At 41.8% G+C, this 16,955-nt stretch overlaps 1 protein-coding gene and 1 long non-coding RNA gene across 2 annotated transcripts in view; both read right to left on the reverse strand.

Annotated features, from left to right (window-relative positions):
• Positions 1-15,670, reverse strand: part of LOC149806966 (uncharacterized) — a 28,449-nt gene extending 12,779 nt beyond the window's left edge. Inside the window, exon 1 of the long non-coding RNA XR_016421409.1 lies at positions 13,655-15,670. This is a non-coding gene — a long non-coding RNA (uncharacterized LOC149806966). The remainder of the gene's footprint in view (positions 1-13,654) is intronic.
• The window catches only part of LOC149806965 (transmembrane prolyl 4-hydroxylase-like), an 82,763-nt gene extending 66,825 nt beyond the window's left edge, over positions 1-15,938 (reverse strand). Inside the window, exon 1 of the mRNA XM_089960167.1 lies at positions 15,681-15,938. Coding sequence (XP_089816293.1) covers positions 15,681-15,878 — 198 coding nt within the window. The 5' untranslated portion in view covers positions 15,879-15,938. The remainder of the gene's footprint in view (positions 1-15,680) is intronic.
• Positions 15,939-16,955: the final 1,017 nt, after the last annotated feature.

Below are 16,955 nucleotides of genomic sequence, written 5' to 3' on the forward strand. Positions count from 1 at the left end.
AATGTCACGTTTCTTTAATTCTTTTTGGAAAGCTTGGTTCAGAAATTCGGTGCCTTTGTCCGTTTGCCATCGAAGAGGGTGACGACCGCTTTGTTTCATTACCCGTTGCAGGGCTCGCACTAACTCGCTGCTCGATTTGGAAGTCAAGGGTACGACCCAAGCAAATTTGGAAAAGACGTCGATGACACAAAACAAATATTTGTAACCACGATTATAGCTGGCCAAATGAGAGACATCGGCTAAATCGGCTTGCCATTGATGATCGATGCCTTCCACTCGGGTGCGACTTCTGGCAAACTTGCGTCGAATGGGTTTGTGTAAAGTGTAGGTAGCTTGTTCTTGTAACCATCGTTGCACTTGAGGTAAACGGAGACTTTTCAGTTGCGTTTTGGCAGCACGATACAATTTTTGAACTCCTGCGTAACCTGCAGGATGGGAGGGATCGTAGTAAATGCTGGCTAAGACTTTTTCCATTTTTTTGTGTTGGTTGGTGTGTTAATAAGACACCCACTCTTGGAGGATGCTACTCTTTTTCTCTTGGGGGACTTTCTTGGATTGCAATGCTTTGCGTGTGCGGCCGGCAATAGGTGTCGAAGAGGAGAAGGATGTCTGAGCGGGGGATATCGGTTCTTGTTTCACTTCTGTCTTCACTTTCTTTTTCTCTTGTGAGGAAGAAGGGGTGGCCATCATCTTTTTAATCCATCCAATTCTGGAGGTAGGTGGTGTTGTTAACTTGCGTACTTTTTCTGGTGGAGTTTGAAACCCTTCCTCTTCTTCTCCTTTTTCTGTCTTGGTCACGGGTACTGGTGGTACTGGTGCTGGTACTGGTGATGGTGCTGGACTTTTCATCAAGCTCTTAAAATCTTTCAGAGTGGGTAAAGCTGTTTCGTCTAAAGCTTTCTGGTGAAAGAGTTGCAGTCGTTGCAAGAGTTGACCGTACTTTTGCGATTTTTCTGTTTCGGACAAATCTTGGCGATCCATCAAGGACTGCAATTCGTGTTGTAACTGGGACATCTCGCTCAAATTGGGATTGGGAGGTAAATGCGGGGTGCGTTGTTCTTGCCACCGATGGTATTCCATCCATCGTTTGTAAGGCACTAAAGCTAGTTTTCGTCCTTCCATGGGGTTGTCAGGGGTCGATTCTGAGATCTTGGGACTTTCGAAGGCCTTTTTATCTTGCTCCCATCAGTCCTCCCAACATGGTTCCCAAGACTCCTTTCAGTATGGGGCCTAACAAGAGAGGCAAAATGCCTCCACGTTGGACCAACATCTTCTTTTTTTGACGAATGGGAATTTTCTTTTGAACCATTTGGCGAAGAACGTGACGATGTTTGCCTAAGCATTGTTTCTGGTGTTTGGACAAAGGGATTGTGCCTTTCAAAACGTTCAAACAACATTCGCACACGGTATCGATGACCTCTTTGGAGGCCGTTTGAATGAGTTTTTTTCGTAGGGGTGGAGAAGCTTTCGACAGGACAGATAACAGGTCCCCATGTTTGGCTAAACGTGGTGGCAGTCCTTTCCTTTTCTTTCCTTGGGGTTTTCTGGAGGGTGACATCTTTGAGTCTTTAGGAGCACCAAAAGAACACTGATACCCTACTTGGTCACAGGCCTTTTTTATACTGGAACGCGTCGCCACTGATTGTCTTTACCGCGTATCAACTTCATGACAGGCATGACACGTCGTGCAGGGGTACGTAACGGACTAAATCGAGTCAGTTCTTGCTTGGACAAATCCAGTAAACTTTGTAACATGCCCGATCTTTCATGGACTTTGATTTTGGGAGAAGGTAATTTGTGAGCAGCAGCCACTGCCGCTAAATTGGAAGGTCCTGCCACTGGGGAAGTTCTTTTGGGGGTCATCAACGGAGAAGTTCTTGGTGTGATTAACGTCTCCAAGTACTCTTCAGTTCCTGGTGACATCAACGGAGAAGTGGATAAACGTGAGGCTGTCGGAGACACAGTCACCGCTGTGGCAGGTCGTGGTTTGCGAGTGTAAGGTTGCGTCCTGGCCGCAGTGCCTCTCTTGCGACTAGTTTTCTTCTGTGGACTTTTCTTTTTCTGGGGACTTTTTATCTGTTTCTTTTTCTGGGGACTTCTTTTCTTTTTCTGGGGTGGTGTCTGGTAAGAGGAGGGTCCCGCCACTGGAGAAGTTCTTCTCTTTGGGGACCTGGTCTTTTTCTTTTTCTTCTTGGGGCTTCGTTGGACTTTTGTCTTAGGGATAACTTTGGGGGCATTAGGATCCCATCTTAAGAGTGAGCGAATGATGACCCCTCCTAGAGTACCGCTCCCTCCAGGTTTCAAAATGATTTGTTTTTTGGTTTGAGTGTCGATGCGGGGATCGGCCAGTTGGACCAAAGCGACTTTGTTTCGATCGAAAAAGCGTTGGGTTTGATGAGGAATCTGAATGATTCCTTGGAGTAATTGACGTGCCGTCACCGTGAACCATCGTAAGACTTCTTTGAGACTAGCTTCTAAGACACGAGCTCGTGTTTGTGGATCTTTTTCTCGACTGATGCCATACAAGGCACGAATCAATTTGACGGGAAGATGCGACTGAAGGGACGTCATGTTCACACTGTGTGAGACAGACGAAAAAGGGTCTGAGGTTTTTATAGATTTTTTTATGGGGAGTGAAATGAAGTCGAGGACGGAGACGTGTACAGGACAGGCCCTCCGTCTTGGCACCAGTGGTGAAACAAGTGGGTACGAAATCGCAAATCCTCGGGAGTGGTAGGTTTCAAATCGACGAGTAAATAGGCGTGTGGCGTTTGAGTGGCATCGTCGTACGCCTGAGTCAGCCAAGGCGTTCCTAACTGTTTGGCTAAGACTTGCACTTGCGATTTATCTCGAGGGCTTTTAAACAAGACCACGTAATGTGCATTGAGACTGATGGTGCGATGGGCTTTACTTTGTTGAAACAAATTTTGGGTGATGTAAATGACACTGGCATTACGGTGATGCCCTTTGCGCGTGAACCACAATTTAATTTCTTCTTCGTCTTCTCCTAACATGTCGTCGAAAATGACCAAATGGGTTTGACGGCAGTCAGAGACGATGCCGTCGTCTTCTTTAGGAATGCCTTCCACAAACACGATGGAATCGCCTTGACTTTCTCGCAAGAGGCTGTATGCCGATTGCCACTCTTTGTAACACCACACGATCCGTTGAGGGGGTCGATCGATCAAATGATGTTTATGTTCGATCAAACGTTTGACGAATTCGGTTTTGCCTGAACCGCTAGGTCCAGCAATGAGCATGTTAAAGGGATGGCGAAGATACAAAGCCTCCCAACTGGCACGATCTAAGTGTTCGTCGATGACTTTGACAGTAGAGGAAGAGGGAGCAGAGACAGCAGAGGTAGCCATGGTGTGAGAAATGTCACTTGTGACACGAAAAACAAACAAGACAAGAGTTTATATACTTTTTCAGAACACGTTTATTGAATGTTTTTTTCAAACATGAATACGAAAGACAAAAATACATAAAAGCCAAAGGCTTAAGTACAAGGATAAAAGGCACATGATAACTATGAACGTGGAATAAACACAAGTGTCTGTACAACAACATGTTTTGGGTAATGTTCTAACCAGTTCTATAGTAGGGGGTAAGGTCACACAAGTGTCCTCCCGAAAGGGTCTTTCAGGCCTGTCCACGACAGTCCTGTCCTGGGTGACGGGTTCTTCTGGCACCGTCACTAACACGGGTTGAAAAGTAACTTTTTTCCTTGAACAACTCTCGTGCATACTGGGCCACTTCTTGGGTCCAAGCCTCAAAACCCCATTCTTTCCAGGCACGGACATCTGTCCAATGGGGATGTAAGTCACAAGCTACACACACATCGTCATACACGTCTTGGGTAGCTAAAAGTTGACGAATCTTTTTTTCCTGTTGAGGTCGAGAAGTATCCAGATGAAACCGCAAGGCTTTGAGCAAAAGGAGTTTTTCGTGACCATTTAAGGCCATGGAGGTGGTAAGTACTGATCGTAAAGAGTCCACAAAGAATCGGCTGGTAAACAAAATCCTAGAAAACAAGTCACTAAGACACACACCACTTGTCGTCCCAAATTGAATGGATACAGTTCTTGTAATAATCGATGGTAATGATCCACGGTTTGAATATGGTCATTGAGTTCCTTCCACGGAATCTGTTGGATGACATGTGACATAAGTCGTGGCATGGCAGCCTGTTTTTATAGTCTCTTTGTTTCGGAAACAATACACGTACTTTCTAGCCAGAGATCTTCGTTCTCCAGTAGGGAATCTAAATCTTGCATACTGTAACCGAAACTTCAGAGTTCGTTTAGAAGTTTCCTCTTCCTCTAAGTAGATTCCACGTAAAATATGTTGATAATCCTTTACCTCGTCTTCCTCAATGTATTGCTGTAGGTGAATCTCGAAGTAACCAAAATCATGAACATTTCAATCATTCACTAACTCAAAGTGTTGAACAAGGTCTGACCACTGAAACAATTTCTGACGAATCAGTTCTCTTATACCCTTCAGGTACCAGTGGTTAAAGATCTGGTGACGTAACGGATGCAATTGTTCTTTACGTTTCACTTGTATTTTGACCAGCTCTCGGTAAATCCTTTCTCTCAACTCCACAGGCAAAGCACAAATGTTCTCTAGCAAAGTATCCATGAATAGGTCATACTAAATCCTCTTTGGTCTGACACAAGAAATGTACTGTTTGCACAAACATGGTTTTAATTCATTGTCGAATCTAAATCGTTTCACCACTAATCTACACATTACAATTCGTTCAGAAGTTTCCTCTTTCACCAAGTTGACATTGCGTGAAAGATGTTGGTAATTCGTTAACTCTTCCTCTGGAATTCGATGCAGTACGTTTACAATGTAGTAGATAGAATCGTCAATACCAAACCATTCCTTTTTATAACCAGGAGGTCGTTGATCAATGTCTGTCCAATGGAACAGTTTCAACTCAATCAGTCCTTGTATAGCATTCAGGTACCAGTGGTTCAAACACCGGTGACGTAACGGATGCAATTGTTCTTTACGTTTCACTTGTATTTTAACTAGTTCTCGGTAAATGCGTTCTCTCAACTCCACAGGCAAAGCACAAATGTTCTCTTGTAAAGTATCCATGAACAGATTATTATGGTAAGAAGTTACTTCAATGTCTCGGTCCCACTAAGGGTAAGTAATGACAATTCGGTGACCATCGAGCATGTTCTACGTAGGCCGAATCTTGCGGTTCCCAGTGGTGAAGTGACACACCGCAACTGAAGCGCTTGACTTTATCTCCTTCACCCAAGTAGAAAAATCCGGCTCTGGCTAATTCTTCGGGGGTCGGTCCTCCCAGATACTTTGGCCATTTTCCTTTGAACGATTGAAGACGATTTTCAAAGTCGCAGTATTCCAACAAACGCACAGGGAACGAATATTCGTCTTTCACAGGTTCGTTTCGATGAGGGTTAAGTGACATAGGTAGGAGTTTGCTCAGGGCTGGATGACATCCGTAAGGGGGTAGACGTGAAGGTGGACATTCCCCTTTAAAACGAAACCCAGTAAAATGTCCAAGAGGACGAGCGGCATCACTTTCGCATCCCACAGGTTTGACACGCACAGCATCGCTTTCCATGATAGGGGTAGGGACACTAAAGTTCCCATGATGCTTTACGGCATCGCTCAAGTCACAACGTACAGCATCGTACACATCGCAAGGCTCACAATCGCACTCGTCTGCAAACTCCGTTACGCAATTACAATGGTAACCACATGGACAATCGCAGTTTCCTTCCGGACATTTTCCGTCGCAATGCCTGGGTCTTATCCATTCAGTATTAGTCACACTAGAGGAAGATACAACTTTTTTACAATCCCCAAACTGGAACGATGTCTCTTTCAAAGTATTCATCTTGTTCGCTCGGTCTTGGTAGTCCCAATGAACTATCGATCTTGCCTAGGGTTCCTTTTTATATACAGACCAATACCAACGTGACCGTACGGTAAGGTGAAATGATCGCTTCTGGTACACGATTTGATAGACTTTTTCCAAGGGTCGACTGACGATGTGGTGAGTGGGTAAACGTACAATCTTGTTCGGTTGATAGGTGGTCACTTTAAAGTTTCCATCCTCTCCCGATTGCAAGGCTTCTTTCAATACCCCAAAGTTGACCACTCGACTGGTACGATAATTCAGAGTCAGTCCTTTCACTTTGCACGTCGTGTGCACTTCTCCCTGTGGGTCCCGGTATTCGTAGCCGTAATTTTTGGGACCACCACTGACGAAACTTAGAATCTTGTCGTCGGGATGCTCGTCTGTCCAGGCTCCTAAACGGTCTCCTTCGATGTTAGGGTGATGTTGAATTGGGTGATGGATGTAAATGCAACTGTCCGTGTCAAAGTACAGGACGCGTTCTTCTAACAGTTCTAAAGCTTCGTACAATTTTAAGCGAGCATGGGCTGTCACGTAAGCCGCAATGATGACATTTCCAAAAGGGTCGTCTTGTACAAAGTCCAGATCTTCTTCGTAATTGACCAAGATCAAATTCTCTCGAACGACGTCCACGTGTTTCATGTATTTGGTTTTGTCGTGAATCATCTGGAAGTAGGGGGAAGGTTCTGTCAAATATTCCGTCTTGGGTAAACACGGTCGTTGTGCCATTTTACCCCACAAGCAATTTAACATCACTTTGGCAAACGATCGCCTGCCTTCGTTTTTTTCGATGTGGTCTAAAGTGATGCCTTCTTGTTCGTAGTATTTCTCTTTGAATTTTATTTGGTCCTCGGGAGTGTGACACCAGGACGGATAGCCGCTGGCTTCTTGGTTCAGTTTCAAAAAGGCATCCACGTAGTCTGCGAAAATGCCTTTCTGAGTAGGGTCACCCTTGTGGTATTGTTGTGTCTTGGGAAAGTGGCAAATTTCGTACACTTCTAACAGTTGGTATCCCATGTCCAGAGCTTTGAACAATTCTACGCTGACCCAGGTTCCCGTCAAGGCACGTTCTTCCTGGCTGTGCTGACAAGGTTGGTCTTGGTTGCACGTTTCGGCACAAGTACGGCACAAGGGAAACATCAGTTTGCCTTGACAATGGTGAGGTAAGACGGGATGGTATAGGTTCGTGGGAGGCAAAACTTTACACTTGATCAAGCCTTCGTATTGTCGAATGTTTTTCAGGTCGATGTGTTCCGTGAACAATTGCGGGTGCCCTACAGGAAAGCGACAATATTTGCACACGTAGGGATACAGCGAACACACGTCCAAGTATTTGATTTCTTCTCCTTTCTCTTCGTCGGCTTGGTACAGCAAACAGGTGGCATTGGTCCTTCCTCCGTACAAACTATCCCTCGGGTTCAGCGGGTCCATGAACTGGTAACTTTCCACGAGGCGTTTAAACTCGGGATCGGTTTTCATACGGTGATCGTACTCGTGTTCCCACATTTCCACCACTTGGTATCCTTCCTGTTCTAACTTTAGGGGCCGCTGACAAGTGTCCTGGTACAAGTCTTCCATGGTTCGTTGCAAAAACTGATTTTTAGTGCCACGGTCAGGGTAACAGACGGGACATCCGTGAAATAAGCAACCGTTAAACTCGTACACGATCTTGGGGTTTTCTAAGTCCCAGCCATCGACCGAATACGTTCCGATGGTCTTTTCGCCCCCTCCGTTGCGGGCATGTTGAATCCACTTGTCTTCCTTGTCGCACAAGTAATGTAACCAACGTAGGGCTTTGACCGAGTATTGACGTTTGACAAAGTGGGTCGTTTGAGGACTGATGACAGCCACGGTGTTTTGAGGCATGAATCGTTGTCGATACACTAAGGAACACGCTTTGGCAATGGTGCAAGCTTCTTTCAAAGGATCGACCCCTCCGTGTTCCATGAACAGTTCTCGAAATTTTCCACAGCAACGCCGTAAAATGTCCACGTCGGAACGACAATACTTTAGCATTTCTTCCTGAAAGTCGAAAGGGTCCGAGGCGTGAATCTGGTACCAAGCGTAGAAAGCTTCTCGTTGTTCGGTACGCATGTTGTCGGGGTCGTAATAGTGAGCCTCAGGCAAATGGGGTAGAACGGCATGTTGATTGGCTTCCGTATTGAAAAAGTGTGGAAAGTACCCTTTAGCCATTTCTGTCATTCCAAACGTTTTAGGCATTTGACTCAAAGGCATGGCCAAGTAACTCATCGAATCTTTAAACTGTACTTGTCCCACTTGCATGAAAATGATTTTGGCTCCGTTCAAAGTCACTTTAGGACGCTCGGTGCCTTGTTCCGTATAGTACCTCAAAAGAAACTGTCCATCGTATCCGGAAAAATTGTGAGCCATCACCGTGGCATGACGATGACAATCTCCGTAACGTTCGATGTCCTCTTGGCTCCACGTCTTGTCGACGGGGTCTAAGACCCATTGGGCAAAATCGGCTAACGTGTTTGGTCCCCGAAAGATTTTTTCACGTCCTCCAGGAATCTTGCTGCAGTGAGGGCAATGACTGAAGATAGGTTCTTGAATGCACTTCTCGCACGCTCGATGAGCCACGCAGAAATTAGGAATGTGAATGCCAGTCTCTTGCATGCATTCGAAATCGAAAAAGATGAAATTGCCTTTCTTCTTGTGACCGTCCTCTTTCTCTGTTTGGGGTTGGTATTTTTGCACGTAGCATTGGTGTTCCAAGTCCACGATGTGGTGACAAATGTGACATTTTTTCTTTCCTGAACATACGTGTGCCTTGGTATTATTGGTACGTATGACTTGTTCACACGTAGAGCACAATCTCAGGAGTTGACAAGCGCATTTTTTCTGTGAACCTTGCGTCTTCAAATGTTGTTGGTAACAGGTAGGGCTGACAAACATGCGCAGACAAGTTGAACAAGGCACTGGTTCTTCGCTCAGACAGGGTGAAGAGGCCAAACATCCTGTGCATTTCGATCCACAATGCTTGTGTTGCTCTCGATTGTTATAACCATGGTCACATTTCTCACAGTAATAACCGTATCCCAGGAATCCGGGGATACTGGTAATGGTATCAAAATGGTCATCGTGATGATAAACATGAATGTATTTTCCGTCCTTAAAATCTTGGCCTCGAAACAATAGAGGCCCGCGCATTTCTTGAGGGTGCACTTTCAAGGTGTATCGTGGAGCTAGGACATCTTGCAATTTTTGCATCTCAGGAATGCCACAGGGTGTGTCTTTGGACAGTCCGGCTTGTTGTAACAGGAGTTCTGCTTCGTTTCGTTGTTTGGCTCGGTCGGAACGTTGAATAGTGTTCCAGGTTCTTTTCCATTCTACCGTGTCGTTCTTGTTGGCATAGGTTCGTCCCACCACGATGGCACGGGCTAAACACATCTGGTCATGAGGGTTGTTAATTCGGACGAGACTCTTTTTGGTGTTGCGAAGGTCGTCCACCAATAACATCTTTTTGCGTCCAGTCCCTTGAGGAGGAGAGACGTGGGTCATGTCCAGTGTGGCTTTACCATCGGTGATGTCAAACTGATCATTAGATTGTTGTACGTGTTGAATCTTGTCCATGACTTTGGAAGCAGTCAATTCTGCAGGGGTGCTAAACTCGATCCAAACAGGGGATTTCAAACCGTCGTGTTGTATGGAAAGTCTCAAGCGATCGTCTTCTTTGGGTTGACATTGTCGCTTGAGTGCAGTGAGCAGAGAATCCCACACCTCAGTGATGAACACTTCTGCTTTCTCTAACGGCACTTCAGCCTTGAAATCTTTAAACTTCACTGTGTATTTGTAAGCCGTGGTTCTAAATTTTCTAGAGGAGCGCTTTTCCGTCTCTCGAATGGAATAGTACTTTTCAGGGTTGACTAAGGGTGGTGAACTTGGTTTAGAGGGTTCGGATTCTGGTTCACTCATGTCCTCTTCAAAATCACTGGCATGAATTTGTGCCAAGATTTCAGCCCTGGTACGAGGCGATAGATCACGTTTCTGCCTCTTACTTTCTTCTTCTTCTTTCTTCTCGAATGAATGGGATCGTTTCATCTTGAAAGCAAAAAGTCAAATGACTCAAGTTCAAACACCATGAGCTACTTTATAGTCATAGCAGACCAGCATATATAAAAGGGTGTGTGTCTTGTCCTTTCACTATTCATTTCACTCTCAAGCCGAGCACAACGATGGAAGAGACTAACCAGATGGAACGTTTCGTCAGAGCTTTGCGAGGGGTCATTAGAAAATTCTCTTCAGACCAGCCCACGGACTACTCTCCTTCCTTTAGAGATAAAAGTCAAGATACTTGCTATATCTGTCAGAAGAAAGGGCATTGGTCTTCAGAGTGTCCAGACCGTCAAAAAAGAAAAAAAACAGGGGATAAAAAAGACAAAAGTCAAGATACCTGTTATTATTGTAAAGAAAAAGGACATTGGTCTCCAGATTGCCCAAAAAAGAAACAAGAGGAGTCAGAAGAAAAGAGGAATTCTTCAGAAGAAGAGAGGGATTCTTCAGAGGAAGAGAGGGATTCTTCTGAGGAAGAAAGAAGACAGGTGAAGAAAAAGAAACAGGAGAAAAAAAGAAGAAGGGAAGAAAGCGAGGAGGAAGAAGAGGAAAAGAGTGTGACGGTGAAGAAATTCAAAAAACAGAGAGACTAAACAAGGAGAAAAGAAGAAATCAATGAACTTTTCATTAAAGTGTTATGTTGTGAATTGTGAATTGGATTGTAACAATGGATAAAAGAATAAATTAATGATAAAAGGTAAGTGTCTTTGAGTTTTGATTTTAAAATAAGAACGTACACTCACGCACTCATACACAGACACGTACTATAAGGGTAAAATGGGTGGGTTTTTTATTGAGTTATTGGCAAATTGAAATTGCATTTCTTTTCGAGAAATGTGGGTGGCCCTGAAAAGGGCCTTTTTCTTCATGGTGAAGGGGTGAGTTTAAGCAATCAACTTTAACTGCCTTATGCCTTTGCCACGGCCAAGGCCTACTTCTGGACTGCGTAATGTTGATGATGATAATGATTGGGTTGAAATCACTAAGGGTGGTACGGTAGGCTTAGTCACAGGGTTGACGTGTTTAGCTCAGGAAGGTCGTATTCTCTTCGGTCGTGATAAAGAAGTCTGATACATTTGTTTCAGACTTCTTAACTCCGCTAAAATGTCTAACAGTACTGTGACCGTTTGATTCTCACCCTCTATTTTCTTTGCTGTAACTTCTTCTTGCTGTTGCTGCTGTTGTTTTTTTCTTACCTCTTCTTCTTGTTGCTGTTGCTGTAGGAGAAAAGCCTGTTCTGCTTCCTTTTGTCGTTGTATAAATTTCTCCAATTCTTCTTTCTGTCTCTGTCTAAAATTCTCCACTTGCGGTAATGAAGAAGGTAATGAAGGTTCCGGAACAAATTCTTGCGAGGAGAGAAAATCCACAAAATCCCAATTCACCTCTTCTGAAAGTAAGTCCGGGTTCCCTTGGGCAGTCTCCCCTGTTGGTGCAGCCCAATGGATCGTTTTCTGAGTTTCCGTCATGTTGAGTCACTGTCGCATCGATTGACTGCACACAAGCGCCAGCGAATCTATATAGACTACGTGACGTCACAGACTGCTCTCTTCGGATTGGATGCGGGCTGACTGAATTCTGTAACGCGTGTTCAGATTGGTGAATGAACTCAATCTGTTTCAATCCTTTCTGTCCCTATAAATAAGCGCAGTTCACTGCATTGATTCACCTATTCTCGGAGCCTCAACATGTGGACAGACGTTGAATCTTCAACCCTTGTGTCAACAATGATGTTCAGGACGGACATGCTCATGTATGTCCGATCCAAGTGGACCGTTGTCCACAGGACCAACAGCAGCCTGTGGATAAGAAGAGTCTATATAGAGAGACAAGGTTGCCTCAAGTGGACTCTGATGTATGGCCCTGCTGTAAGACGAAGTTTGAGGACAAGAAGATGTCGCAAATGCCCTTTATGTTAAGGGCATATTAACATAAACCAAAGGCCCTTTTCAGGGCCAGCCATATATCTCGAAAAGAGATAGCCTTTGAATTGCCTACCCCTTTTTTTAAAATTTAAAAAAAAAATCCCATGTTAAATTCCCCTTGTACGTAAAGTGACCCACGATTTATTCCCATGTTAAATTCCCCTTGTATGTATAGTATCCCACGATTTATTCCCATGTTAATTCCCCTTGTATGTATAGTATCCCACGATTTATTCCCATGTTAATTCCCCTTGTACGTATATGTTCCCACGATTTTTCGCCATGTTAAATTTCCATTGTACGTATATGTTCCCAAGGGGGTCTGTAATGCTAATTTCCATTGTACGTAATGTATCCCCCTTCACTACTGACATGATTTTGGTATTCCACAAAAAAGCTGAAAATTTGAAAGCTGGGTTTGGAGGTCTGATCTAGGGGTCCAAAGGGCCAAAGGCCCCCCACCAAAACTGCATTGTACAATCATAAAAGACTGCTCCTGGTGCAACTTATGATCATAATATATAACAGAATAATCATTTGAAAAACTAACAAACTTAACAAAAAATTTCAACTTGTCTTGAATAATTTCACAATATTTATTGTCATATGAATTTGTTCTCCAATACTATTGGTGCTTAAGTTATTTCATGTGCATGTCAGTGTTCACATCATAATTAAGTCACAATAATTTTTCAATTTTTGCAGCAGATATATTATACTTCTCTTTTAATAACAAATCTGTAAAATAAACACCCAAGTACATCAACTATATACAAATAATCTCATACATTCACTTGTCTTTTTCTCCAATGGACACATCCTGTTGATATGCCAGTCAAGCTCTTTGTAACAAGTCAGGAGAAAAGTGGAATTCCACTTTAAAATGGAGAAAATCATGTCTGTTTGTACACAACATAATACAAGGCATGTGAGAGTAGGTTAAAAATTAGGATCATTATCTTAATCTGAGTTAAGGACTTTGGATGGACCTATTCTGCCTAATGTTTACTGCATTCTTTATTATAATTTTATTAATAGATTTTATCTTGATGACAATTTAGAATTTTCTACAAATGTACTTTTGACCCTAATCCTGATTCTACTATTGTCATACCTGTTTACATACAATTGTGTACTTGAAACAAAATTCATTCTTGCTATAACAACTGCAGCAGAATCATTTGTATTGGCATGTTCAGGTTTTAATCTGGATGTATTTAATTATTTAAAATATTCACTGGAATTACAATGTGCTGAACAATACTATTGCACGGAAGCATTTATGTTGAACTATAGTAATTCAGACAATGACATCTTTGATTATATTATTACGATATATCGAAAAATTGTTGATACATCACCCCACGCTTTGGGTCACTGACACTTTAGCACATTCACGAGAACAGGCACATCAACACCTTCAGTGATGGATCTTGTCTGAAATACCACTTAACTTTTGGGGATTTAATTCACAATATGGGACATTCCTTTTAAATTTTCACTTTGTGTTAACTTATTGAGAAAAAAAATATTTGTTGAATTTTACAAAACTTGTTACTTTCTTTTCTGTTACTTAGTTTAAGGTCACATAGAATTGTCAGTCTAAAGAATATATTTTGGACAATTTTAATAACTCCCACCGTGAAGTTCCTTTATCATACAAAGTAATCTTAACCTTTTCTATGGCGCTAAAAAGCCTTATAGTGCTGGTATGCCATAAAACCACAATCAATCAATCATAAAATGTACATACCTGGCAAAAAATATGGTCTTGTAACAATTTGACTTTGACTCTCATCTTAAGCATGGTTTTCACCATTTCCTTTGCATCTCTGTCTAATTGCCGCTGCTCAAGATACTGTATAATCAAATCTGGATCCAATGGATGGCTATGTACATTATTCAACTTGCGAATGAAAAGTTTACCAATGTCTCTATCGACTGTCTGATAGACTTCTGCATGGCAGCCACTCTTGAATATCTGCAAAAATTAATTAGTATCAAGTCTTAATAGGATGGATAGATCATATAATGTTTTTTTCTCAACAAATCAGCAAGAGTATTCATTCAAAATTATTTTGTGGGCTTGGTATGCCAACTAAATGTATTGTTTTTATTAATATATTAACATTAAGGTGTATGTGAAAAGAATTTGTGGTCCTATACCAAACCAACAATAATTTATGAGATCTAATCCAAACCTATTATAGGTTATCATATAAAAACGGATGAAAGTACTACATCATGTGGCAAATCGTATTATGCAGAAAAATGTTGAAAATCACATTTGGGAGAAATGCTTTCCCACCAGTATTTTATGGTTGTCCCTGGCTCCTGACCAAATGATTTTTGTACCTGGTTGAATTTGGTGCGTGGGGTAGGGTGGGATCAATAGCGGCCTTAGTGAGGTGCTGTGGTGGGTGGGGCAGAGGGGAAAATTGCGTAAATCTGCTCTTAGAAATGCCTCAAGATATCTATTCAAAAAAATTAAATGCACTTACCTTTGATTTGGACGTAAACCAAGACCCTGCTTTTTGCCTTGTCCACCATGTTTGCAGAGAAACCTTGTATAGCAATAGACAAATTATCTATCATAAGGCTTAGCTGGTACCATCAATACCTTATTCACTGCTTCGACAGACTTACTGTCAGCTTTAACCCACTGAATACTGTTTTTCTTCCCATGTTTTTCAAACATGGCGAAGAAATCAATATAATTGTCGAAGGTGGTTCCTTCTTCCAGGTCTTCCATCTCTGCTGCTGAAACAAGCGCGCAATCCATACTTGAATTGGATTATTTCAGACTTGCCCCTAATGCACTGATGACGGTATTGTTTATTGTTGTAGTAAATGTATTTTTATTGTATTTGTAGGGTGTAACAACGCAGGAGAAATGTATCAATCTCCACTTATTAACCTCAATGCACAATAAAACCCAATAATAACAAATACTGGACTTGTATCGTCTATTCAGTGAGAAGAAGGCAAGTGCTGTAACACTTATGTATCGCTGTGCGGATAGTCTTATCTGTTCTGGCTGCACGGTGGCCGTGTGAATAATCTTTTCAAAAGTAGCCATGCAGGGGCCGTGCAAATAGACACTTCATTTTTATAAATACGACTTAACCTTTCACCATCTTGCCTAAGTGTTGTTAAGTATAATCTCAATTTTTAATTTGTTACTTAGTGTTTAGGAAGATATAATATAAGTGAAACTGAAACAATGTATAGTAACGCGCATGTTGCATTTTTGATTCACACGGATTGTGTTAACAGTCTGGAGTAAATCAAAGTGATGTAAATCCTAATGTTCAATCAGGGGCCATTTTCTTCAATTACCGTACGTAGAAAAAAAAAAATCTGAATACGTTTTAACTGTCATTTTACAATTCCTCATACAAATTCATAAATACTATAACATTTATTTAGTTAGGGTTCATATAAAAAATTGTTTCCATTTTTACATTTTTGCAAATTCCTGATCGTTTAGGAAAAAACTCTTGATCTACAAGTCAAAATTATAACAGCCAGTTATTTTTAGATTTCAATTTTTGAACAGTTCAAGGCGTGAAATCTTGGGGTTTATGAGGGTAAAATTATAAATATGTAATAACAAGACCATGATAAATCCAAAGAAATGAATGTTACAGCTTGAAACCGCGTTTTTCAAAATACCTTGCGCATTCTAAGCATATTTTGCCTTAGTACTAATACTAGTACCCTCACTGCTACCTCGTGAACAAATCAAGTTGAGGCAACGACATCGTAGCTAATTTTACCTCTCCACCCTCCAGTCTCGTCAAGTTGATGTCAGCATTTTTATTTCCACAAGATACTCCTTCATCTGTTTTCTGGCAATACCCATTTACTTCTTCATCCGTCTGTTTATTTATTAAGCTGTCACTACCACAAAGAACGGGGAAAACAATGAAAATGGACAGATAAATAGCGCCACGTATAGAAGTTGTCTTTGCCATATTAAAAGCTTTTGCTTCCTCTAAACTGAAAATCAAGGGCCGTGGCCTGTGTAATGTAAATTCGCCTGAGGTGGCGCTCTACGGCATCGTATTTTGCATTGGTTAGAAATTTAAAGAAAAAGAATTCCCCCTGGTGTCCTCACTGGTTATACTGGCTATTTAAAAAAGACCTTGTAAATCTTAGGTATTGGTCAAAGAACCTTTAATTCCCTTTATTATGGTGTATGATTGATAGGTGTAATGTGAGTTATATAGTAAACAGCTTGGCCTTACTCCAGATGTGCATCTTTCAAAAAGGTGCTAGCTCCACTTGGTCATTTTTAAATTGTCAAGAAAGAGCTGATAACTTTTTTTACATTTTATATATGTAGTAATTCATCCATTGCACTTTCAGAAACTGGTATTGTCTAGTCCGGCAAAATTCATTTTCCCTATTTTAATAGCTGCTAAGGATAGTGTACTTTAGACAAATTCAGGCTGATTTCTGGAGCACAAGGGAGCAGTCATATTAGTTAGCAGTGTGCTTTGATCATTTACAATATCAAAAAGTACAATATCCAAAGAAATGTCGGCCACATTATGTTAGAGCAGCATAGAGGTATGCCGACATTCTCTCCACTGTGCATGTTTTAAATGCAAACAACTTCACCTTACATACGCCACTCTCTGAAAAGTACATAATAACTGGTGTGCTTAGCATAAAACCATGAAGAAAATTTGTTCTGAGCGAATAATAGAAAAAGTTATTCGAATCGGTGACTATGCTGGTGTTTTTCTCCCACGAGATTCACTTAATATTTTTTCCTAAATTTCTAAGGGAGGTAAAATAATGTATAGCATTGTACGAGTTTTAACAACAGTGACTTCCAAATATGGAATTAAAGGTAATCACAGTCGTACGTAAATTATAGTATATTATATACACGTTGGCCGTGCAAATAGTCTTTCCAGATTAGATGTCTTGACAGCAGGCCGACCAGTCCTAACACTAACCTCTTAATGATGAGCGCCTAGCGAGGCAGCTGTTAGTACCATTTTTACAAGTCTTTGGTGTGAATCGCCGGGTGAGGTGCACGT

Source organism: Sinohyriopsis cumingii, chromosome 1 (genome assembly GCF_028554795.1).
Source record: "Sinohyriopsis cumingii isolate HCF-2022 chromosome 1, ASM2855479v2, whole genome shotgun sequence".
NCBI classification, from domain to species: domain Eukaryota; kingdom Metazoa; phylum Mollusca; class Bivalvia; order Unionida; family Unionidae; genus Sinohyriopsis; species Sinohyriopsis cumingii.